Genomic DNA, 24567 nt, shown 5'->3' with positions numbered 1-24567 from the left:
CCTCCACAGAGGTGACCCAAGAGAGGGTAAGAACTTAATATTTTGTCTAGAAAATTCTTCTTTATCAGGCCTAATTCTCAGCCTGAACCCACACTCAGGTCACTGCAGACTTGGCCTGAGCCCTGGGAAATGTGGACCAGCCCTGGCTTCAGGGAAATGATCTGGGAAAGTAGCCACCCAAAGCTGTGGGAACCACCATCAAGTTACCCACGGTCTTCTGCCTCTGGCCTTGTAGTATGACGCTGGTAACTTGGCTTCTGTCTTATTTTCAAAACACAGTCCCACATTGTTCTTCCAGATTCCTGGTGCCCAGCTCAGACTCAGTTCTAGAAATGTACCTCTGCCTTGTTCTCAAAAACTGTCCCTATTAGGCCAGGATTAGGGATGAAATTAACATCGTTGACTTCAAACACTCCTTGGAAGGACTGATGCTGAAGTCATTTGATGGGAACAGACGACTCATTGGAAAAGTCCCTGATGCTGGAAAGACTGAGGGCAGAAGAAGAGGGCGTCAGAGGATGAGATGGCTGGATGGAATCACTGATGCAATGGACATGAACTTGGGCAAGCTTTGGGAGATGATGAGGGACAGGGAGACCTGGTGTGCTGGGGTCACAAAGTCCCTGGGGTCGCAAAGAGTCAAACATGACTGAGCGACTGAACAATAGGGATGCATTTGAACCTGCAACCGTTAAGGATAGTGTTTCATGCCCCCATGTTTTCAAATTCATCCACATTAGACTTAGCAAATCTCCACTTCCTGGACATGTGGATCTTCTGGCTGCCAGGAAACTTGAACTTGGCCCTGCAGAGGGCCTCACATGCTCCTTGTCCTTCTTCAGCTTGTGGGGATGGACATTATGACTTGGCCAATGTGGACCCTGGCCACTGTGCCCTAGGGCTTTCCAAAGGCACCACACATACCTGTCTGGAGCCTATCAGCTCCAGCACAGAACAACATCTTATTCATACAGATGACATGATGGGGTGGAGCCACACAAGGATGTGAAAACCACCTTTGCCAAGCTTTTCACCATGTGATTGCCTGACAAATAAGGGAAGCCTCCAGAGCTTCAGAGGAAAGCTACTCATGCTTACCTCACACCATGGGGCCACAGAGTGGCAACTCATCCACTTTTGCCTTCTTCCGCCCCAGGTCAAAGATGTAGATCTTAGCATCTGAGACACCTTGGCAAAAGGGAGACTTTGGGTACGGCTTTTTCTTACAGTACCCATAACACCGTGCAGGGCAGCAGCCCATGGGACACCAGAAACTTCGGTGGTGTGGCAAAGGGAAAGAGCCAGTAATTCTCTACTTTTTGGAGCTGTGGAGCTTCTGGTGGCCAGGAAACTCGAACTTGGCCCCGGAGAGGGCCTCAATCACGTGCTTCTTGCTTTTGCAGCTTGGTGTGGAGGGACATTATGACTTGGCCAAGTCCTAACGATCTCCATGCTGGAAACGTCCATCCTGTTCCCCTGGGTCCCTGCCTGGATTAAAGAATCAGCTCCCAAGTCTCTAGAAGGATGGGACCCTGCTCTCCTCTGGTCTGTACCTCCCTGAAGCTGCCAGTTGCCAAAATGTCTAGCCTAGTGGCTGGAAACTTGAAATCAATGACAGTTGAATCTGGCTCTCTGGATAGAGCTTCACACTAGTGGAACATTATGTTTTTCTTCTTTTTCAAATTGAAGTATAACTGATTTGCAATGTTGTGTTACTTTCAAGTGTACAACAAATTGATGTAGGTACACATATACATCTATTCTTCCTCAGATTCTTTTCATTACAGGTTATTACAAGATACTGAATATAGTTCCCTGTGCTATACAATAGGTCCTTATTGTTTATATTTTTATATATAGAACTGTGTGTATGTTAATCCAAAACTCTTAATTTAACCTTCCCTCTCCTCCCTTTCCCCTTTGGTAACCATTCGTTTATTTCCTTTTTAGTTTATTAAAGTATAGTTGATTTATAATATTAATTTCTACCATATAGCAAAGTGATTTGGTTATATACACATTCTTTTTCATATTTTTCATTGTGATTTATCACAGATATTGAATATATATTTCCCTGTGCTATACAGTAAGACCTTGTTTACACATTCTCTGTATAATAGTTTGTATCTGCTAAGCCCAAACTCCCACTCTATCCCTTCACCATCCCCCTCCGCCTTGGCAACCACAAGCCTATTTTCTATGTCTGTTTCTGTTTGACAGATAAGTTTATTTGTATCATCTTTTTGACTCCAGACATATAAGTGATATATGGTACTTGTCTTTCTTTTGCTTCTTATTATCTCCTGGTTACTGACAACAGTTACCTAGATTGAGAATCTTAATCTACTTAGCTACTACTGGCTGGACCTCCTTTTTGTCTCCATAGCTAAATTCACTTCTCTGTTCTATCCCCTCACTGCCCCTTCTTCACCCTGTCGGGCAAGTCTACCCTGAAGTTCTGACCTGCAGATAAGAAGGTGTGTCAGGCCATGAACAATGACAAGAACATTGGGTCAGCTCCCAAGGGACCTAAAGACTACAGGCCAATTAGCAGAAGAAAGAGAGTAAATTGATTTGAACAGATACAAACATTAAGATAATGTTCTCCATACTCACTTTGTATCTTTTTATTCCCTGACCAAATTAATTAAGTCAGAGAAAATTCAGTGTTGATATGCTCTAAGTTAATCAAATTGTTCTTTATGCAGTTACTGCTGCTGCTGCTGCTGCTAAGTCGCTTCAGTTGTGTCCAGCTCTGTGCGATCCCATAGATGGCAGCCCATCAGGCTCCCCCATCCCTGGGATTCTCCAGGCAAGAACACTGAAGTGGGTTGCCATTTCCTTCTCCAATGCAGGAAAGTGAAAAGTGAAAATGAAGTCACTCAGTCGTGCCCAATTCTTAGCAACCCCATGGACTGCAGCCTACCAGGCTCCTCTGTCCATGGGATTTGCCAGGCAAGAGTCCTGGAGTGGGCTGCTATTGCCTTCTCCGTTATGCAGTTAAGAGATCGCTAATAGAGTTAAGAAATGCAAATGAGTACATCAAGAGCATAAAAGAAACTGAGGCTTCCTGGTATGAAAACAAAAGCTCAAAATGAAATCAAAATCAGAAATGCCTCTCTACAGCTGGACATTGGCCCGTAAGAAGGACCAAGATAAAGACAACAGCTGAAGAAAAACAAAGATATACCAGCTTTCTCTGCAGGAAAATATCCTGTCATGTCAACCAAATCAAAGAAGAAAATGTTCTATGGAACACGCAAACCTCCTGAAAAGAGTTATCGCTCCCATCACACCTGCGGATGAGATCTGACTCAGTGGTAACTGGTGCCATGCAGGCTTTTCAATTGTTTCCAGGAAGTTGTATGTCTGAGCCATGATCAGTCTTTGCACTAAATTTTATACACTGTCAAACATTTTAAAAAGGTCCATACCATGGCAAGATAGACCACTCATTACATCTCATTTCCATTTTATTTTCAACCATAGACAACCTGTGATAATTTTATTAGAAAAGAGAAAGTGTTTGTTGCTCAGTCATGTCCAACTCTTTGCAACTCCCTGGACTGTAGCCTGCCAGGTTCCTCTGTCCATAGAATTCCCCAGGCAAGAATACTGGAGTGGGTTGCCATTTCCTCCTCCAGGCGATCTTCCCAACCCAGGGATCCAGCCCAGATCTCCTAGCATTGCAGGCAGAGTCTTTACCATCTGAGCTACCAGGCAAGCCCAATTTTCATTAGAGAAAGATCTTAATTTATAATTATTTTTAAGTTTGAAAGACAAACACATCTTTCAGTTTACCTTCAACTACTCTGTGGGGCAACTCATTTTTTTTTTCCTTTTATGTTTATTTTAATTGGAGTATAATTGCTTTACAATGTTGTGTTAGTTTTTGCTGTACCACAATGTGAATCGGCTATATGTATACATATATCTCCTCTCTTGAGACCCCCACCCCCACCCCGATCCCACCCCTCTAGGTTATCACAGAGCACCAAGCCAAGCCCTCTGTGCTATACAGCAGGCTCCCACTAGCTATCTGTCTTACAATGGTAGTGTAGTGTATATATATCAATCCTAATCTTCAATTAGTCCCACGTCTCCCCTCATTGCGTCCACACATCTGTTTTCTACTCTGTGTCTCTATTCCTGTCCTGCAAATAGGTTCATCAGTACCATTTTTCCAGATTCCACATATATGTGTTGTTGTTTAGTCACTAAGTGATGTCTGACTTTTTTGTGACCCCATGAACTGTAGCCCATCAGGTTTCTCTGTCCATGGGATTTCTCAGGCAAGAATACTGGAATCTGTCACCATTTTCTGCTCCAGGGGATCTTCTCAACCAAGGGATAAAACCCGCATTAACTGCATTGGCAGCCAGATTCTTTAGCACCGAGCCACCAGGGAAAACCCCAATATACATGCTATATTCTATATCTGTTTTCCTCTTTCTGACTTACTTCATGCTGAATGACAGACTCTAGATTCATCCACAACTCACTTCTCATCTTGCACTTTCCTCTCCTCTGAGGATAACAGACATGTGGAAATCCTAGGATGACCCACTCTCCTTATCTTCTCAATTATAGAACAGTATGAGGAACAATAGTTAATCCACTGTTTGGACACAGCATCTTAATTCACTAGAAATTAATAATGTTTCTCACATTGCATATTTCTCACATCACATTTCAGCATATCATCATTATTAGCCAACTATAATGATACAAATGTCTGACTGCCAGAGTCTGAGGCATTCTCCATCACTTCTTTCTATTTTCCCAAACCCAAGACTCACCAGATTTATCTCCTCACTACTCACCAGCATGGAAAACTGACCCCTTTTCTAGTGCTTCCACTTCCCCATCAGTTCTTTTATTACCAAAATTCCTAAGAAATGCTTACATACCATAAATGCTTAAAAAGACAATAAAAGTAACATCATTATATGTTTGCATCATGCATTCATTACAAAGTACTTTTACATCCCTATTCTCATTTTAACTTTGTTTCTCATAAGAACACTGAAGTATGAACACCAGGTATTATCAATCCTGAGCTGAAAATTCTAAAATTCAGGCTGAAAATAGTTACAACCACTTATGACTTTCCTGAGATGACAAATAGCATCATAGAAAGGCCAGGTCTAAAACCCAGATCTTTAGATTCCATTCCCTACATATTTTTTCTCTATCACTGGCATTCAATCAATGATGACAGAATAAATGCCCTGAGGTAGTTAATGGCAGTGGAATCGTGTTGTGGATTCCTATAATAAAGAAGCAATGTACAGAGAATAAAGTGCTTCCCTCTGAGAACCTGGACTTCGCTATGACAGATGTGATGTGATTTATAAGGAACAAATATATTTGGTCATTCAGATGACCAAGATATGTTTCTGAAAGATATTTGGTCTTCATCCACAGTTCTTGCCTTATGGCTCCCCAAACCCTTGGAATTTCCTGAGTAATATGAGTGAAGGGAGCATCTTTTATAATATTTGGTCTCTTGTCACCAGTTCCTGGGGGCTTCCCTGGTGGCTCAGAGGATAAAGCATCTGCCTCCAATGCAGGAGACCTGGGTTGGGAAGATCCCCTGGAGAAGGAAATGGCAACCCACTCCAGTATTCTTGCCTGGAGAATCCCATGGACAGAGGAGCCTGGAGGGCTACAGTCCACAGGGTCGCAAAGAGTCAGACACGACTGAGTGACTTCACTTCACTTCCCTTCCCTTCCCCAGTTCCTGAAACTCCTTCAGAGCCACAAAGGTGAAATGGGTGTTTTGTTATTCATCACAAGCCCCTTCACACCACAACTGGGTTTATGCTAATGAAGGTCACTTTTGGAAACCACCTAAGGATGGGGGCTGGTTGTCAAGGGAACTCATCACGAACAGAGGATTGGAAGTTTCAGTCTCACTCCCTGGATCTCCAGGGAGAGGAGAGTGGCTAACGGTTGAATCAAATACTAATGGCCAATGTGCTAGTCAATCATGCTGACATAATAAAACCATCATAAAACACCCCAAGGATGAGGTTCAGAGATCTTCCAGATTGTGGGAACAGGGTGCTTCCACTTGCCACCAAGCAAAGCCCCAAGAACAGAAGCTCCTTTGTCGGGGACATTGCTCTATGTAACTCTTCATCAGGCTGTTGATCTGTATCCTCTAATAGCCTTTGTAATAAATCGGTAATGGAACAAGTAAACGGATTCCTTGAGTTCTGTGAGCAGTTCAAGCAAACTCACAGAACGCAAGAAGGAGGTCATAGGAACCTCTGACTTATAGAAGGTCAGTCAGACGTCTATGGGGCCGCACAGAGTCGGACACGACTGAAGCGACTTAGCAGCAGCAGCAGCAGTCAGAAGTCAATCAGGATAAGACCTGGACTTGCAACTGGCAGCCTGAGTTGGAAGGAGTCACTGGAACCTCCAATGCATAGTCAGCCAGTTAAAAGCACAAGCCATAACCTGGGCTTGCCACTGATGTCTGAAGTGGAGGGCAATCTTATTGGACTGAGTCCTTGGTGTGTGTGCTAAGTCACTTCAGTTGTGTCCTCTCTTTGTAACCCCATGAACTGTAGCCCACCAGGCTCCTGTGTCCATGAATACTAGGCAAGAATACTAGAGTGGGTTGCCATGCCTTCCTCCAGGGCATCTTCCTGACTCAGGGATCAAACCTGCATCTCTTAGTCCTTGGAATCTGATGCTAATTCCAGGTATGTAGTGTCAGAATTGAGCTGAATTGTAAGACCACCAGTTGATGTCTGAGAATTGCTTGGTGGTGTGGCGAAGTCTCCAGTCACACACATTGGAATTGGGTTCAAGAACCCATTTAATAGAAACCAAAATAAAGGGACTAGTCTTATTTCTCCTTCCTAAGTGGGCCATAAAGGCACTCAAAGTCAAAGGGAAACCACAGTGTGGCAGGAGATCCTAGAGCCTGCATGTCTGTACTCTGCTTTTTATTTTCTCTCAGATAGCTACAAAAAGAAATGTCTCATTTCTTTTAAGAATATTCATCTAAGGGAAGTAAAAAACTTAAAATGGTTTCAAGGTAACTGATATAAATTAACAATAAATCACCAGAACCCATAATTTTTCAAGAAGAAAAAAAAGAGAATAAACAATAATACACTGGAAATCAGATGGGCCAGGTTCTACACGTCAGCCCTCCACTTGCAATCTCTAGACTCATGTGTTAGAATCAATCTTTAGAATCATGCAATCTCTAGAATCATGCAATCTCTAGAATCATGCCTGCCTCAGTTTTCAGTTTCACCTATGAAATGAAGACCACAGTAACCATCACACAGGGTTGCTATGAGGATAAAGCGAGCTAACATGTGAAAAAAACTAAGGCAGATAGTACAGGTCAACACACGGCTTCTCAGGTGGCACTAGTGGTAAAGAATCTGCCTGCCAATATAGAAGACATAAGAGACATGGGTTTGATCCCTGGATCAGGAAGATCCCCTGGAGGAGGGCATGACAACCCACTCCAATGATTTTGCCTGGAGAATCCCATGGACAGAGAAGCCCGGTGGGCTACAGTCCATGGGGTCACAAAGAGTCCTGAAACGGCTTAGCATGCATGCACAGGTCAGCACATGGAGGGAGTCTGTCCAGAGCTGAAATACTAAAATTGCCTAGCCTCTCTTTTGGTTAGACACAGCCATGAGACTCAGTTCTGATCACTGGCACATCAGCAGGAGTCTATCCATATTTTCCTCTTTTGTTTCCTCTCCACCCTACAGGGATCCTGGATCAAAACTGGGTTACTTGGCCATCAGCTAAGGCTGTTCAAGCAGGAGCCTAAGAACCAGATGGCACTGTGTGGCCACCACCCAGCCTTAAACTACTCACCTAATTTTGAATTACTGCTTGAGATAAATAAGTACCTATTTGGTTAAGCCCCTGTGTCAGAATTAGAGAAATTTGATAATAAAGCCATGGGGAATCATAAGAGGTTCAAAGTTTAGCCAAAACAAGTCCGACAGCATGAACCAACACTGGCTTGGCAAAGATCTATGCCCACCAAACATTAGTCTCCTTAGTTTCCTTCAGTTGAAATGGTATGTGTTTGGAAAATGACTACCATCATACTGGTAAGTAAAAAAGCTGAATTACCGAAAGCCATATATTGTACAGTTGAATCTAAATTTTGTTAAGAGAAAAAAAAAAAATTGCTGTGTGAATGTCCAGAAGCTCAGAGGATTCTATTAAGCACATTACTCAGAAGGAAAATAAAAATGTGTATTTCCATTTTAACAAAGTCATTTTGACAAAACTGCTTCAACACGTCCTGCTGGGTTTCCCACGGGCCAAGGGTATGGTGGATCTAGGCCAAGTGGAAGTCTATGGCAACCAGAGAAACTGGAAATGAGTGTCTGTTTGAGGTGCATTAATTATGTGATTCTTTACATATGGCCTTGGGTGGATATTTTGAGGAAAAATGACTCATCTACTTTGTGATGTATATCACGTGAGTATCCAGCACAATGTAAGAGAACGGTAGGCTGACCATGTTTTTATTACACCACAGAAAGATATTTCTCAGATTATATTAGCACAGGTGTGGTTTCTAACATTCCTGCTACTTCCTCACTCATTTCCAAAGGAATTTATGCTCTTTCTGGGAAAAAATATGTTTTAAGCCAAGTGAAAGTGAAAGTAGCTCAGTCATGTCCAACTCTTTGCGACCCCCATGGACTGTATAGTCCATGGAATTCTCTAGCCCAGAATACCACAGTACTGGAGTGGGTAGCCATTCCCTTCTCCAGGGTATCTTCCCAAATCAGGGATTGAACCCAGGTCTCCCACATTGCAGGTGGGTTCTTTACCAGCTGAGCCACCAGGGAAGCCCAAGAATTCTGGACTGGGTAGCTTGTCCTTTCTTCAGTGGATATTCCGGACTCAGGAATCGAACCGGGGTCTCCTGCACTGCAGATGGATTCTTAACCAGCTGAGCTACTAGGGAAGCCCCAAAATAGTATTTATTCAGCATTATCTACAAATATGGACCATGCAGGCTACAAAGAGACAGGCAGAGCAAGGAGTTGATTCCAACCCAGGGGATGGAGGGATCCTAAAGTATTCTCAAAGTGGGAACACCTACAAACACACCTTGCCCTCCAAACACACACACACAATACATTCTAGAAAACCCACATAAAGATTATAATTCAGCCCTTCATGTCTAAACGGTGCATGCGTGCACGCTCAGCTGTGTCCAACTCTCTGCCACCCCATGGACTATAGCCTGCCAGGCTCCTCTGTCCATGGAATTTCCCAGTCAAGAATACTGGAGTGGGTTGCCAGCTCCTACTCCAGGGGATCTTCTTGACCTAAGGATTGAATCCACATCTCCTGAAGCTCCTGCATCGGCAGGTGGATTCTTTATCACTGCACCACTTCATACCTAATAATAATCAAGAAGTATCTCATCAAAATACATTGATAGAGCCATTTGGAAACAACTACATCAAACTATCCTGCTTGGTCTCCTGTAGTTCAAGCCAGGGCAGAGCAGTGGTCCAGCCCAGGTGGGATGTTTCCAAGGAGATCTTGGCAACCGTGAGCAGCTAGATGAACATCTACACTGAGCGCAAAGCACTGTACGAGGCACAAACATGAGTTCCCACAAAACCTCACAAGACAGTATTGAGATCAGCCAAGAAAGAATTTTAGAAAACTGTGATAGACAGTTATGCAGATAATTGCATAGGAGGTGAAACTGAATAAATTAAAGCCAGGCTTCCCAGGTGGCTCAGTGGTAAAGAATCTGCGTGCCAAGCAGGAGACGCTGAAGACGCAGGTTTGAACCCTGAATCAAGAAGACCCCCTGGCGGAGGAAATGGCCACTCCACTATTCTTGCCTGGGAAATCCTATGGACAGAGAAGCCTGGTGAGCTATAGTCCATGGGGTCGCAAAAGAGTCGGACATGACCTGGCGACTAAACAGCAGCAGCAGCAGCAGATAATAGAGCCGTGGGATGTTGTAAGATGTACAAGTAAGAAGCCACTAACTGTAATTACAAAATACACAGGGCCTCTGTGGACCCTCCAACCTTGATTCAGGACCTATTACTTTCCACATCAAACACATAATCTTGGATTGCATCTCGGCAACAACAATAAAAGCAGTGGATAAAAATGGGCAAAGGAATAATACCAATAATAACGATGGCTAACTTATATTGAGCCTTTAGGGGAGATGTATAATACATAATTAAAATAAATACATTAAAATATATAATTAAAAGTGTAATATAAAGCTATACATCTCAGTTAGAGAAGGAGTGATTTAGCATTATTTTGCTGAAATACAGGGAAAGGAGAGATGTTATACTCAATTGACAACATGGAGCCCAGCTCACTCACCTGCATTTCTGCCTAATGAGCACATGCCACTTTCTTCCCACCAGGAGCATGAATGAAGCCTAACAATTAACTGACAATTTAGCTTCCTGATAACAAACTAGAACTCTTTCACTAAGAAATAAGAGGGCCCAGGGATATATACCTTTTGTGTTGCTGCAAACTGATTTTCCAGGGTTTCTATAAATTAATTAGTCATTTCAGAATCTCATCAGAAGAATATATATGTAACTTTTTTTTTTTTCCAAGTCCACCCATTGAACTGGTTCAGGCCTTTGGAATGACTGCGCACACACAGTGACAAAATGGCTTAATGCTTTCTAAGAAAAAAAGCACTTTTCCTTTATTATTCAGGGACGGTTCCTTGATCTCCCAGCTGGCAGGGAGAGACACAGAATTCATGCACATGCACTTGAAAAGGACAATATTTCCTGCTATCTGACTGCTGCAACTTACAGATAAGATGGGAGGTTAGTTTGTATTTCTTTAATCATTTCTTTTCTTCAAATCTATTTCCTAGCACAGGGTCAGTCAGTATGACTGAAAGCCTTCATCTATAAAATTCTACTTTGGATTTCTTCAAATATTTTTCTATTTGATGAGCTGTTAAAGGAGATTGCTTCCTTATCTCATCTTTATTTCATAGCAAGTTGGTATCAGTTTTTGCACAAAGAAGATACTGCAGATTGGCTTACTCATCCTCAATTCCACTCTTTTTCTAGCTTCCTGCTAAAGCTGCACTGCTTTAAAGAAAACTGCCCCTCTTGGATTCTCTGCAACTAGTGTTCTGGATGCAAATTAATCTTACCCATTAGATGCACTGGAGGAAGGTCTGGAGGGAGGAGGTGAGTTGAAACAACTTCCTGAGGCCAGTTTCTGCTAATGGCAGTGGCCACTGTGTTTTTCTAATCTCTAAACCACGATTATGGCAGTAACTTCTTGTTCTAAGTAATTTCAGGAGCCACCTACGACTCCTACTCCACCATTCACCTAATGATTTCTAGGGCTCCCTAGAAATAAGGATTTCCTTTCTTTCCCCTTCACTTGCCTATAGATGCTCTGTGCTGTGCTAAGTTGCTTCAGTTCAGTTCAGTTCAGTCGCTCAGTCGTGTCCGACTCTTTGCAACCCCATGAATTGCAGCATGCCAGGCCTCCCTGTCCATCACCAACTCCTGGAGTTCACTCAAACTCATGCCCATCGAGTTGGTGATGCCATCCAGCCATCTCATCCTATGTTGTCCCCTTCTCATCCTGCCCCCAATCCCTCACAGCATCAGAGTCTTTTCTAATGAGTCAACTCTTCTCATGAGGTGGCCAAAGTACTGGAGTTTCAGCTTTAGCATCATTCCTTCCAAAGAAATCCCAGGGCTTATCTCCTTCAGAATGGACTGGTTGGATCTCCTTGCAGTCCAAGGGACTCTCAAGAGTCTTCTCCAACACCACAGTTCAAAAGCATCAATTCTTCGGTGCTCAGCTTTCTTCACAGTCCAACTCTCACATCCATACATGACCACAGGAAAAACCATAGCCTTGACTAGACAGACCTTTGTTGGCAAAGTAATGTCTCTGCTTTTCAATATGCTATCTAGATTGGTTATAACTTTCCTTCCAAGGAGCAAGCGTCTTTTAATTTCATGGCTGCAGTCACCATCTGCAGTGATTTTGGAGCCCAGAAAAATAAAGTCTGAGACTGTTTCCACTGTTTCCCCATCTATTTCCCATGAAGTGATGGGACTGGATGCCATGATCTTAGTTTTCTGAATGTTGAGCTTTAAGCCAACTTTTTCACTCTCCTCTTTCATTTTCATCAAGAGGCTCTTTAGTTCTTCTTTGCTTTCTGCCATAAGGATGGTGTCATCTGCATATCTGAGGTTACTGATATTTCTCCTGGCAATCTTGATTCCAGCTTGTGCTTCTTCCAGCCCAGCATTTCTCATGATGTACTCTGCATAGAAGTTAAATAGCAGGGTGACAATATACACCCTTGACGTACTCCTTTTCCTATTTGGAACCAGTTTGTTGTTCCATGTCCAGTTCTAACTGTTGCTTCCTGACCTGCATATAGGTTTCTCAAGAAGTTGCCTCAGTTGTGTCTAACTCTGCAGCCCCATAGACTGTAGCCCACCAGGCTTCTCTGTCCATGGGATTTTCCAGGCAAGAATACTAGAGTGGGTTGTCATGCCCTCCTCCAGGGGATCTTCCCAACCCAGGTAGCAAACCTGTATCTCCTGTGCCTTCTGCATTGCAGGCAGATTCTTTACCACTAAGCAACTGAGAAAGTCCACTGTTACACAGATCTATTTTAATAAAAACATTTGATTTCAGTGCTTGGAAAACCACAGAGGAAAACATTAAGGGAGCAAAGCTTAATTTAGACCACTTCAAAAGTGGTCAGATACTCTTTCTCCATCACCACCACTCCTCCACTTCAGAGCAGTAATCTAACCACAGGGTTAAGATTCACAAGCTCTAAGAAGCAACTTTTGACCATATGGTCCCATATGGTCCGCTCCCCGAGAGCAATACCAGCCTTAAGAAAACATTCCAGTATTGCAAATCTTCAAGATCATTCCACAGCCAACCTCACAATTCCCTGACCTCGCCTCCTTCTCTGCTTGCCTCCTTCAGTCTCATATGACTCAAATCAGAAGTGCTAGGAAATCTGTTATTCTATTCTATCCTACTGCTGCCCCTGTATCAAAACACCATTTGACTTCTTCCCACACATACACACACAAATGACAGTTATAAAGGGAAGAATTTATAATTAAGAAGAGAATACAGACTTCTCTGATGGTCCAGTGGTTAAGAATACACCTGCTAAGGCAGGGGACACAAGTTTGATCCCTGGTCCAGGAAGATGCCACAGGGCAACTAAGCCTGTGAGCCACAACTGCTGAAGCCTGCATGCCTAGAGCTGGTGATGTGCAACAAGAGAAAGCAACAAAAGCCCAGCATAGTCTTAAGTAAATAAATAATTTTTTTTAGAAGAAAGAAGATGAAGTAGATCTGATTAGTAAGAAAAGGTCAGTGATCCCTTTGCTATGATATCAAGACATGTAAGAAACTATATTGAAAGGCAGTAAACTCTTTACTAACCTGGGGGAAGAGAGAATAAGTTGAATTGTCAATGGTGAATGAGTATAAAAACTCCCCATCGTACCACAGGCTTTTCCCCATGGGGGAATTCATTTTAGTCATAGCAAAGAGATGGGCGGGGTCGCAGCAGTCTTCCATCTGTTTCCTAGGAGAGAAAATGGAGAGAGAAAAGAACAGCAGGTTAAGTGAACAGCAGACTCATTCACTTGTCATTCCCACAGAGACGTGCAGCCTTACCTCAGCACCAGCTCACAAAAGCATCTGTGTCTCCAGGGTGATTAGACAACTATTCATTCACCCTTCCAGCCATCGGAATGCATGACTGGAGTATTTCAAGTTTTAAAAAGTTTCAGAAGAACAGACATCAGGTGGTAGGATTGTAAATTGGTGCAACCACTTTGGAAAACAGTATGTCGATGCCTCAGAAAATTAAGACTAGAACTACCATGTGACCCAGCTATTCCACTTCTGGGTATTTATCACATGTGCACAAAAACACTAATTTGAAAAGAAGATATATGCACTCCTGATGTTCACTACAGCATTAAAGTTGTCCCTTGGTATCTGCAGGGAACTGGTTCCAAGATCTGCCTCTGATACTAAAACCCACAGATGCTGAAGTCCCACAGTCAGCCCTCCATATCTGAAGTTCTGCATCCATGGATTCAACCAACCTCACATTGTGTGGTACTATATGTATTGTTTATTGGGAAAAAAAACCATGTAGAAGTGAACCTTACGGCAGTTCGAACCCATACTGTTCAAGGGTCAACTGAATTAACGATCATGTAATCATGTGCGTGCTCAGTCGTGTTCGATTCTTTGTGGGTCCACGGACTGCAGGACTGTAGCCCCCCAGGTTCCCCGTTCATGGGATTTCCCAGACAAGAATATTGGAGTGGGTTGTCATTTCCTTCTCCAGTATTTACAATAGCCAAGATATAAAAACAACTTAAGTGTCCATCGATGGACGAATGGATAAAGAAGTTGTGGAACACCATAGAATACTACTCAGTCATAAAAAAGAACGAAATCCTGCCATCTGCAACAACACGGATGACCCTTGAAGGTATTATGCTTAGTGACATAAGTCAGACAGAGAAAGACTGATTTCATTCATAGGCGGAATCTACAAAAACAAACGAAAAACCAAAATAAAACAAAAACAAACTCAGAGTTACAGAGATCAGATTAGTGGTTACCAGAAGGAAAAGAGGCTGGGGGATGGGTGAAACGAGTGAAGGCGGTCACCTCTCTGGTGATGGATGGTAACTAGATTTGAGGTGGTGATCAATTTGTAGTGTATACAGATGCGGAAGTATAAGGCTGTACACCTTACACCTGAAACTGATATAACTAAACAGAAACAAAGAAACATATCAGCTCTCACATGTAGCTGAAATGTGTCTGAAAGCAAAAATAGTCATTGTAATTGCAGACTGATGGATTTAAATATCCAAGGCTTGGATGGCTAACATCTCTTCATGGTAATGTACCATCAAGTGGTGACTTTCAGAGATCAGGGACTTTAGGAGAACTGTACAGAGTAGGAAATACACATATCGACCCTAAAAAGGGTAAACCCCCCAAAAACTGAGGATATGATCCAAGAACGAGCCCTGGGAAATCTCTGGAAACAGAAACTGAATGAGATGAGGGATGTGATTTCAGGCACTGACGAAGCAACCTGCATTCCAGCTGGTAAATCTCGTGAGCTTTTCCTGTTCTTGTTTTGTCTGACCTCTCAGTAGGGTGGGACACAGCTGAGCACAGGAAGGAGCTGAGAAGTCCCACTCCTTCCTTACCCCCTTTCTCTCTGAAACACCAGGGTCTTCTGGATCTCCCCCACCCACCCTCCTGGGATGGCTCACAGCTGTTCCTCTGCTGGTCCCTCACATGGAGGCTACTATTCTACAAGCCAGTCTTCACCCTCTCCTCAAATTCAAAGCCTGTCAGAAACCAACTCTGTTTCCTCACTGAGCTTTCAGGGATAAAAGAGCTTATTCCCCAGTCCCACTTCTAGAAGGACCAATAAAATAAACTGATGACATAAACCACTTCTGAATGGCACCCCCAAGTAGACTTGCTGGCTCAGACATCTTTAGCCACCAGGGGTACCCGAGCTTGGAGCTGAAAAATGGCAGATAATAAAATCATACTTGGTCTCACAGGGTCGGTTCCACAACCAACCTAAATACCAAACCCCAAGGATGCTCAAGTTCCTTATATACAATGGCACAGTGTTTGCAGATAACCTACACACTTCTTGCCCTGTACCCTAAATCATCTCTAGATTACTTATCATACCTAATTCAATACAAGCATTATGAAAATAGTTATAAAGACAATTAAATGCCATTAAATAGTGACCAGAGTGCAGCAAATTCAAGTTGGCTTTTTAGATCTTTTGGCATTTTTAATTTTTCCAGATAACTTTCTATCCACCCATCAGTTGAATCCTTGGATGCAAAATCTGAGGATGAGGATTTGCGGGCAACTGTACTTGGGTTCAAAACCTGGTTCTGCAACTTACTAACTCTACAACCCAGGAATGTTACTGGGCTTCAGAAATGGTCTCAGAAACTATTCTTGGGAATTCCCCCGAGGACATACAGGTGCAGCACGTAGACCAAGTTCAAGCTCAACGCGGAGACAGATAAACCGAATCATAGTCCGGGGTTCTTCCCGCCACCTGGTGCTTTCTCTGGTGCTTTTTGGTTGGCGCCAGGGGAACTTCACAAAGGTTTCAACAGAAAGGACAGGACTGGGGTCTGGGGAAGCTGGCCTTCTTCTTTCACATTTGCTAGCATCTGTGTCCCTCTTGCTCCTACATCATCATCCCATTTCCCCCAAGTGCCCCTCTTCTCTTGCCTCTCCCATGTTCAATAATTCTTACTGTGTTCCATTACCCAAAAGGCAGCCTGAACAGAGGCAGGAAAGTTTTACAGTGAACTGCCTTCATTTTCTCAAAAGAGCATCCTGGGTACGATCATCAGTCAACATAGAACAAGACATGGCTTAAGACTGTCTTTAAAAATGAGAACTGCGGACTTCCCTGGTGGTCCAGCAGTTGAGAGTCCAGCTGCCAATGCGAGGGACACGGGTTCAATCCCTGATCTGGGAAGTAAGATCCCACATGCCTCGGGGAAAGTGAGCCTGTGCCCTCCAACAAGAGAAGCCCATGCACAGCTAGAGTAGCCACCCACTCACCGCAGAGGGGCAACTAGAGAAAGCCCTCGCGCAGCAACGAGACCCAGCACAGCCAATGACAAACTAAAATAACAAACAAAAATTAGGAGCATTATCTTAGGCATGACTGAGCTCTGTGAGGTGAGGAAAGTTTTGAGCCCTTAATCCTCTTCTGGTTAAATGGAAATAATGAGAAATGGAATACCTTTTAGTTCTTAGAGTGCTCCTAAGAGATAATTAAGGGAATACATGGGCTTTCCTGGTGTCTCAGAAGGTAAAGTTTCTGCCTGCAATGTAGGAGACCTGGGTTCAATCCCTGGGTCAGGAAGATGCCCTGGAGAAGGAAATGGCAATCCACTCCAGTGTTCTTGCCTGGAGAATTCCATGGACAGAGGAGCCTGGCAGGCTACAGTCCATGCGGTCTCAAAGAGTCAGACATGACTAACTATCACTAACTATTATTAGTCCCAATTTACATCTGAGAAAACGGTATTAGGGCGATTGCAGGACATGCTTTTTCCTCTCTGCAAGGCTGCCTATCAGGACCATTCTGACTCACCCTTACCTTTCTCTTCCCTGAAGAAATGCTTTCTAAACACCAGCCAAACATGCCAGGTGCCTTCCTAGATCTTTCTCTACTTAATTCTCACAGTGAGTGACCTTGGAGCTACAAAGCTTTAGGATTTTTTTTTTTTTCAGTAATTTAACTTGGGGCACATAACTAGCAAAGCAAGGTGGAGTGTGGCTTTGCTCCCAGGTCTTTTCACTTCATGTCTGGTACTTACTTTCAGCCAGACCATAGCTCTAGCCTCCAAACCAAGCTAAATTTGCCATTTAGCACAAAGTGCTACAGAAAATTCAGAAGAAAAATTTGTCCCAGCTACATAATAAGACCCCATTTAATCTTTATTAGTAGAGAGTGATATGTAAGTGTCCCAGCCACTTACATATCACTTTATACTGACTTCCTCTTTTCATCCTCATAAAAAACTAAGATAGAGATGATTACATTATCCTAAATTCACAGACGATGAAACTGAAGCTTGGTCCAAGAGATTTGCTCAAGTCAAGTTCATGAGGTAAATAAATGTTTGCTTAATTATCGATCAAATTGTGTGTTTAGATGGACTCAAATTCACACCTTTTCCTACAGCATCATCATGCTCAGGGCAACTATACCTTGAGGAGGGAAACCAAACACTGGACAAAAATAGAAAGCATCACATGCATATAAATACTTTTAAAAATTCAACAAAGAATTATGAATTCAAATTCATAATAATCATAGCACCATTTGCAGTATGGGAGTGTTTTTCCTAGAAACTTATGAACTTTTCCCTCTATCCTCCATCCCGAGTGCCTCTGCATCTTCTGTCTGTCAGGCCCTTTGTCTAGAGGGTGACTGAAAAGAGACTACAACGTAAAAGTGTGCTCACTCCCCCAATCCTGAGAAGGGCCCCACGAGCTCACCAGCCATATGGCTATATAACCACAGAAGCAAAAGCAGAAGTGGAGAGGGTTCTCCCGGCAGCAGGACTGGGAATCAGGGTAGTGGTAGCAACGACTTTTACTGAGCTCTTGCTTAACACTGCTAGGTTTGGAGGAAAAGAAAGTTGAGCTTCACCTCCTGCCATCCTACAGGTGATCCTGGAGAGAAGACACATACCAGCTTTTAGAATGTTTAGCAATTTTTATTCCCACCCCCTTTTTCATCCTTGGCACTGATGCTGCCTATTCTTTGCTTCTCTTATGCCTACAAGCAAAGTTGCTTCAGTCGTGTCCAACTCTTTGCGACTCTCTGGACTATAGCCCACCAGGCTCCTCTGTCCATGGGATTCTCCAGGCAAGAATACTGGAGTGAGTTGCCATGCCCTCCTCCAGGGGATCTTCATAACCCAGGGACCAAACCTATGTCTCTTATGTCCCCTGCATTGGCAAGCCGGTTCTTTACCACTAGTGCCACCTAGGAAGCCCAATTTTTATGGCAGGCAATAAAATCGCAGGGTTAAAATGGTAAAAGTAAATCCATTTTAATGTTCAAGTTTAAATCTTCAGATTATTAATTTTTACCAGTTGAGTGTAAGGTGAGTACTGGAGTTAAAGCGCAAGTGGTTTTTATTATTTGAATTTAAGCTTCAGCAGAGCTCCTACCCATGACACTATAGCTGCTTTGTGAAGCTAAGTAATTAGGAGCCACATGCTAAAAACTCACTAGGGTTCTCATCGCCTACCAGTGAAAGCCATGCATATCAACAAAGCCAAAAGGACCATACTGGCTTACTGTGCCAGAAAGACTGAGCGACTAACAGACAAATAAGAGGGAAAACCCAATCACTCAGTGAATAACACCCAGTTATAGCAGAAACTGCGACGGACCACACGGCAGAAGCACACCACCTGCGACGGACCTTGCAGAAGTGTGGCTGAGAGGACCTACCCCCGACCCGAGGCCAGGGGCGGCAGCCAGGAGGAGCTACCCCATGACAGAGGTCAGGGGCAGCGCCCGAGAGGAGCAACCCCACGTCCAAAGAGCGGTGGCTGCATGGGTGCAGGAGGGCCGAGAGGTCAGGAGGGGCAGCGGTGAGGAGATGCCCCTCGTCCAAGGTAAGGAGCAGCGGGTGCGCTTTGCTGGAGCAGCCGTGAAGAGATATTCCATGTCCAAGGTAAGAGAAACCCAAGTAAGACGGTAACTGTCGCAAGGACATCAGAGGGCAGACACACTGAAACCATAATCACAGAAAACTAGTCAATCTAATCACACGGACCACAGCCTGGTCTAACTCTGTGAAACTAAGCTATGCCCTATGGGGCCACCCAAGACGGGCGGGTCATGGTGGAGAGGTCTGACAGAATGTGGTCCACTGGAGAAGGGAATGGCAAACCAATTCAGTATTCTTGCCTTGAGAACCCCAAGAACAGTATGAAAAGGCAAAATGATAGGATACTGAAAGAGGAACTCCCCAGGTCGGTAGGTCCCCAGTATGCTACTGGAGATCAGTGGAGAAATAACTCCAGAAGGAATGAAGGGATGGAGCCAAGGCAAAAACAATACCCGGTTGTGGATGTGACTGGAGATAGAAGCAAGATCCAATGCTGTAAAGAGCAATATTGCATAGGAACCTGGAAAGATAGGTCCATGAATCAAGGCAAATTGGAAGTGGTCAAATAGGAGATGGCAAGAGTGAACGTCGACATTCTAGGAATCAGCGAACTAAAATGGACTGGAATGGGTGAATTTAACTCAGATGACCATTATATCTACTACTGTGGGCAAGAATCTCTTAGAAGAAATGGAGTAGCCATCATGGTCAACAAAAGAGTCCGAAATGCAGTACTTAGATGCAATCTCAAAAATGACAGAATGATCTCTGTTCATTTCCAAGGCAAACCATTCAATATCACAGTAATCCAAGTCTATGCCCCAACCAGTAACGCTGAAGCAGCTGAAGTTGAATGGTTCTATGAAGACCTACAAGACCTTTTAGAACTAATACCCAAAAAAGATGTCTTTTTCATTATAGGGGACTGGAATGCAAAAGTAGGAAGTCAAGAAACACCTGGAGTAACAGGCAGATTTGGCCTTGGAATACGGAATGAAGCAGGGCAAAGGCTAATAGAGTTCTGCCAAGAGAACGCACTGGTCATAGCAAACACCCTCTTCCAACAACATAAGAGAAGACTCTACACATGGACATCACCAGATGGTCAACACCGAAATCAGATTGATTATATTCTTTGCAGCCATAGGTGGAGAAGCTCTACAGAGTTAGCAAAAACAAGACCGAGAGCTGACTGTGGCTCAGATCATGAACTCCTTATTGCCAAATTCAGACTGAAATTGAAGAAAGTAGGGAAAACCACTAGACCATTCAGGTATGACCTAAATCAAATCCCTTATGATTATACAGTGGAAGTGAGAAGTAAATTTAAGGGACTAGATCTGATAGATAGAGTGCCTGATGAACTATGGATGGAGGTTCATGACACTGTACAGGAGACAGGGATCAAGACCATCCCCATGGAAAAGAAATGCAAAAAAGCGAAATGGCTGTCTGGGAAGGCCTTACAAATAGCTGTGAGATGAAGTGAAGTGAAAAGCAAAGGAGAAAAGGAGATATAAGCATCTGAATGGAGAGTTCCAAAGAATAGTAAGAAGAGATAAGAAAGCCTTCCTCAGCGATCAATGCAAAGAAATAGAGCAATACAAAACAATGCAAAACAATAGAATGGGAAAGACTAGAGATCTCTTCAAGAAAATTAGAGCTACCAAGGGAACATTTCACACAAAGATGGGCTCGATAAAGGACAGAAATGGTATGGACCTAACAGAAGCAGAAGATATTAAGAAGAGGTGGCAAGAATACACAGAAGAACTGTACAAAAAAGAGCTTCGTGACCAAGATAATCACAATAGTGTGGTCACTCACCTAGAGCCAGACATCCTGGAGTATGAAGTCAAGTGGGCCTTAGAAAGCATCACTACGAACAAAGCTAGTGGAGGGGATGGAATTCCTATTGAGCTATTTCAAATCCTGGAAGATGATGCTGTGAAAGTGCTGCACTCAATATGCCAGCAAATGTGGAAAACTCAGCAGTGGCCACAGGACTGGAAAAGGTCAGCTTTCATTCCAATCCCAAAGAAAGGCAATGCCAAAGAATGCTCAAAGTACCGCACAACTGCACTCATCTCACACACTAGTAAAGTAATGCTCAAAATTCTCCAAGCCGGGCTTCAGCAATATATGAACCGTGAACTTCCAGATGTTCAAGCTGGTTTTAGAAAAGGCAAAGGAACCAGAGATCAAATTGCCAACATCTGCTGGATCATGGAAAAAGCAAGAGAGTTCCAGAAAAACATCTATTTCTGCTTTATTGACTATGCCAAAGCATTTGACTGTGTGGATCACAATAAACTGTGGAAAATTCTTCAAGAGAAGGGAATACCAGACCACATGACCTGCCTCTTGTGAAACCTATATGCAGGTCAGGAAGCAACAGTTAGAATTGGACATGGAACAACAGACTGGTTCCAAATAGAAAAGGGTGTAAGTCAAGGCTTTATATTGTCACCCTGCTTATTTAACTTATATGCAGAGTACATCATGAGAAACGCTGGACTGGAAGAAACACAAGCTGGAATCAAGACTGCCAGGGGAAATATCAATAACCTCAGATATGCAGGTGACACCACCCTTATGGCAGAAAGTGAAGGGGAACTAAAAAGCCTCTTGATGAAAGTGAAAGAGGAGAGTGAAAAAGTTGGCTTAAAGCTCAACATTCAGAAAACGAAGATCATGGAATCTGGTCCCATCACTTCATGGGAAATAGATGGGGAAACAGGGGAAACTGTCAGACTTTATTTTGGGGAGCTCCAAAATCACTGCAGATGGTGATTGCAGCATGAAATTAAAAGACGCTAAATAGACATTTCTCCAAAGAAGACATACGAATGGCTAACAAACACATGAAAAGATGCTCAACATCACTGATTATTAGAGAAATGCAAATCAAAACCACAATGAGGTACCACTTCACACCAGTCAGAATGGCTGCGATCCAAAAATCTGCAAGCAATAAATGCTGGAGAGGGTGTGGAGAAAAGGGAACCCTCCTACACTGTTGGTGGGAATGCAAACTAGTACAGCCACTATGGAGAACAGTGTGGAGATTCCTTTAAAAATTGCAAATAGAACTACCTTATGACCCAGCAATCCCACTGCTGGGCATACACACCAAGGAAACCAGAATGGAAAGAGACACATGTACCCCAATGTTCATCGCAGCACTGTTTATAATAGCCAGGACATGGAAACAACCTAGATGTCCATCAGCAGATGAATGGATAAGAAAGCTGTGGTACATATACACAATGGAATATTACTCAGCCATTAAAAAGAATTCATTTGAATCAGTTCTGATGAGATGGATGAAACTGGAGCCGATTATACAGAGTGAAGTAAGCCAGAAAGAAAAACACCAATACAGTATACTAACACATATATATGGAATTTAGGAAGATGGCAATGACGACCCTGTATGCAAGACAGGAAAAAAGACACAGATGTGTATAACAGACTTTTGGACTCAGAGGGAGAGGGAGAGGGCGGGATGATTTGGGAGAATGGCATTCTAACATGTATACTATCATGTAAGAATTGAATTGCCAGTCTATGTCTGACGCAGGATACAGCATGCTTGGGGCTGGTGCATGGGGATGACCCAGAGATGTTATGGGGAGGGAGGTGGGAGGGGGGTTCATGTTTGGGAACGCATGTACGAATTAAAGATTTTAAAATTTAAAAAATAAAAAACTAAAAAATAAAATAAAATAAAAAATAAATTTTATTTTAAACTCAAAAAAATAAAATAAAATAAAATAAAAAATAAAAGACACTTACTCCTTGGATGGAATGTTATGACCAACCTAGATAGCATATTGAAAAGCAGAGACATTACTTTGCCAACAAAGGTCCATCTAGTCAAGGCTATGGTTTTTCCAGTATTCATGTATGGATGTGAGAGCTGGACTGTGAAGAAGGCTGAGCGCCGAAGAATTGATGTTTGTGGACTGTGGTGCTGGAGAAGACTCTTGAGAGTCCCTTGGACTGCAAGATCCAACCAGTCCATTCTAAAGGAGATCAGTCCTAGGTGTTCTTTGGAAGGACCGATGCTAAAGCTGCAACTCCAGTACTTTGGTCACCTCATGCAAAGAGCTGACTCATTGGAAAAGACCCTGATGCTGTGAGGGATTGGGGACAGGAGGAGAAGGGGACGACAGAGGATGAGATGGCTGGATGGCATCACCAACTCAAAGGACGTGAGTCTGAGTGAACTCCGGGAGATGGTGATGGACAGGGAGGCCTGGCGTGCTGTACTTCATCGGGTCGCAAATAGTTAGACATGACTGAGCAACTGAACTGAACTGATAGCAGAAAGTGAAGAGGAACTAAAGAGCCTCTTGATGAAGGTGAAAGAGGAAAGTGAAAAATCTGGCTTAAAACTCAACATTCAAAAAACTAAGATCATGACATCTATCGCATCCCTTCATGGCAAATAGATGGGGGAAAAATGGAAACAGTGACAGACTTTATTTTCTTGGTCTCCAAAATCTCTGCAGCCAGTCACTGCAGCCATGAAATTAAAACATGCTTGCTTCTTGGAAGAAAAGTTATGACAAACCTAGACAGCATATTTAAAAGAAGAGCCATCACTTCACTGACAAAGGTATGATTTTTCCAGAAGTCATGTATGGACGTGAGAGGTGGACCATAAAGAAAGCTGAGCACCAAATTGATGCTTTTGAACTGTGGTGTTGGAGAAGCCTCTTGAGAGTCCCTTGGACAGCAAGGAGATTAAGCCAGTCAATCCTAAAGAAACCAACTCTGGATATTCATTAGAAGGACAAATGCTGAAGCTGAGGCTACAATACTTTGGCCACCTGATGCGAAGAGCCAACTGATTGGAAAATACCTTGATGCTGGGAAAGACTGAAGGCAAAAGGAGAAGGGGGCGACAGAGGATGAGATGGCTGGATGGCATCATCAACTCAATGGATTTGAGTTTGAGCTAACTCCAGGAGAAGCTGAAGGACAGGGAAGCCTAGTGTACTGTAGTCCATGCGGTTGCAAAGAGTCGGACACGGCTGAGCAACTGAACAACAAAGCAACATGAACCCCGCTAAGATCTCTTAGATGCCATGTTCATTGCTCTAGGCACCGGACACGATGAAGGTTGGGAGGCTCCCACTCCAGTGACTGACACTATTGTGCCCCTCCGGAGGAAGAAGTGAACTTGAGAAAGCAAACTTGAAGAAGAGTTCTACCTCTAAAGAGTTCAGCTTTAGACTCAGCTAAACATCTGATTTGATGCCATCTCTGGACTTCCTGAACAGGTATGTGACAA

At 43.3% G+C, this 24567-nt stretch overlaps 1 protein-coding gene and 1 pseudogene across 2 annotated transcripts in view; both read right to left on the bottom strand.

Annotated features, from left to right (window-relative positions):
* The window catches only part of ST8SIA1 (ST8 alpha-N-acetyl-neuraminide alpha-2,8-sialyltransferase 1), a 187353-nt gene that overhangs the window by 106228 nt on the left and 56558 nt on the right, over window positions 1-24567 (bottom strand). For both annotated transcript variants that reach the window (XM_069585585.1, XM_069585584.1), the window contains exon 2: window positions 13477-13621. In XM_069585585.1, the coding sequence (XP_069441686.1) occupies window positions 13477-13621 (145 nt within the window). The remainder of the gene's footprint in view (window positions 1-13476; window positions 13622-24567) is intronic.
* LOC138435230 (large ribosomal subunit protein uL16-like) lies at window positions 706-1261 on the bottom strand (annotated as a pseudogene).

This window comes from Ovis canadensis, chromosome 3, assembly GCF_042477335.2.
Source record: "Ovis canadensis isolate MfBH-ARS-UI-01 breed Bighorn chromosome 3, ARS-UI_OviCan_v2, whole genome shotgun sequence".
NCBI classification, from domain to species: domain Eukaryota; kingdom Metazoa; phylum Chordata; class Mammalia; order Artiodactyla; family Bovidae; genus Ovis; species Ovis canadensis.
This window is presented reverse-complemented; position numbering and strand designations above follow the sequence as displayed.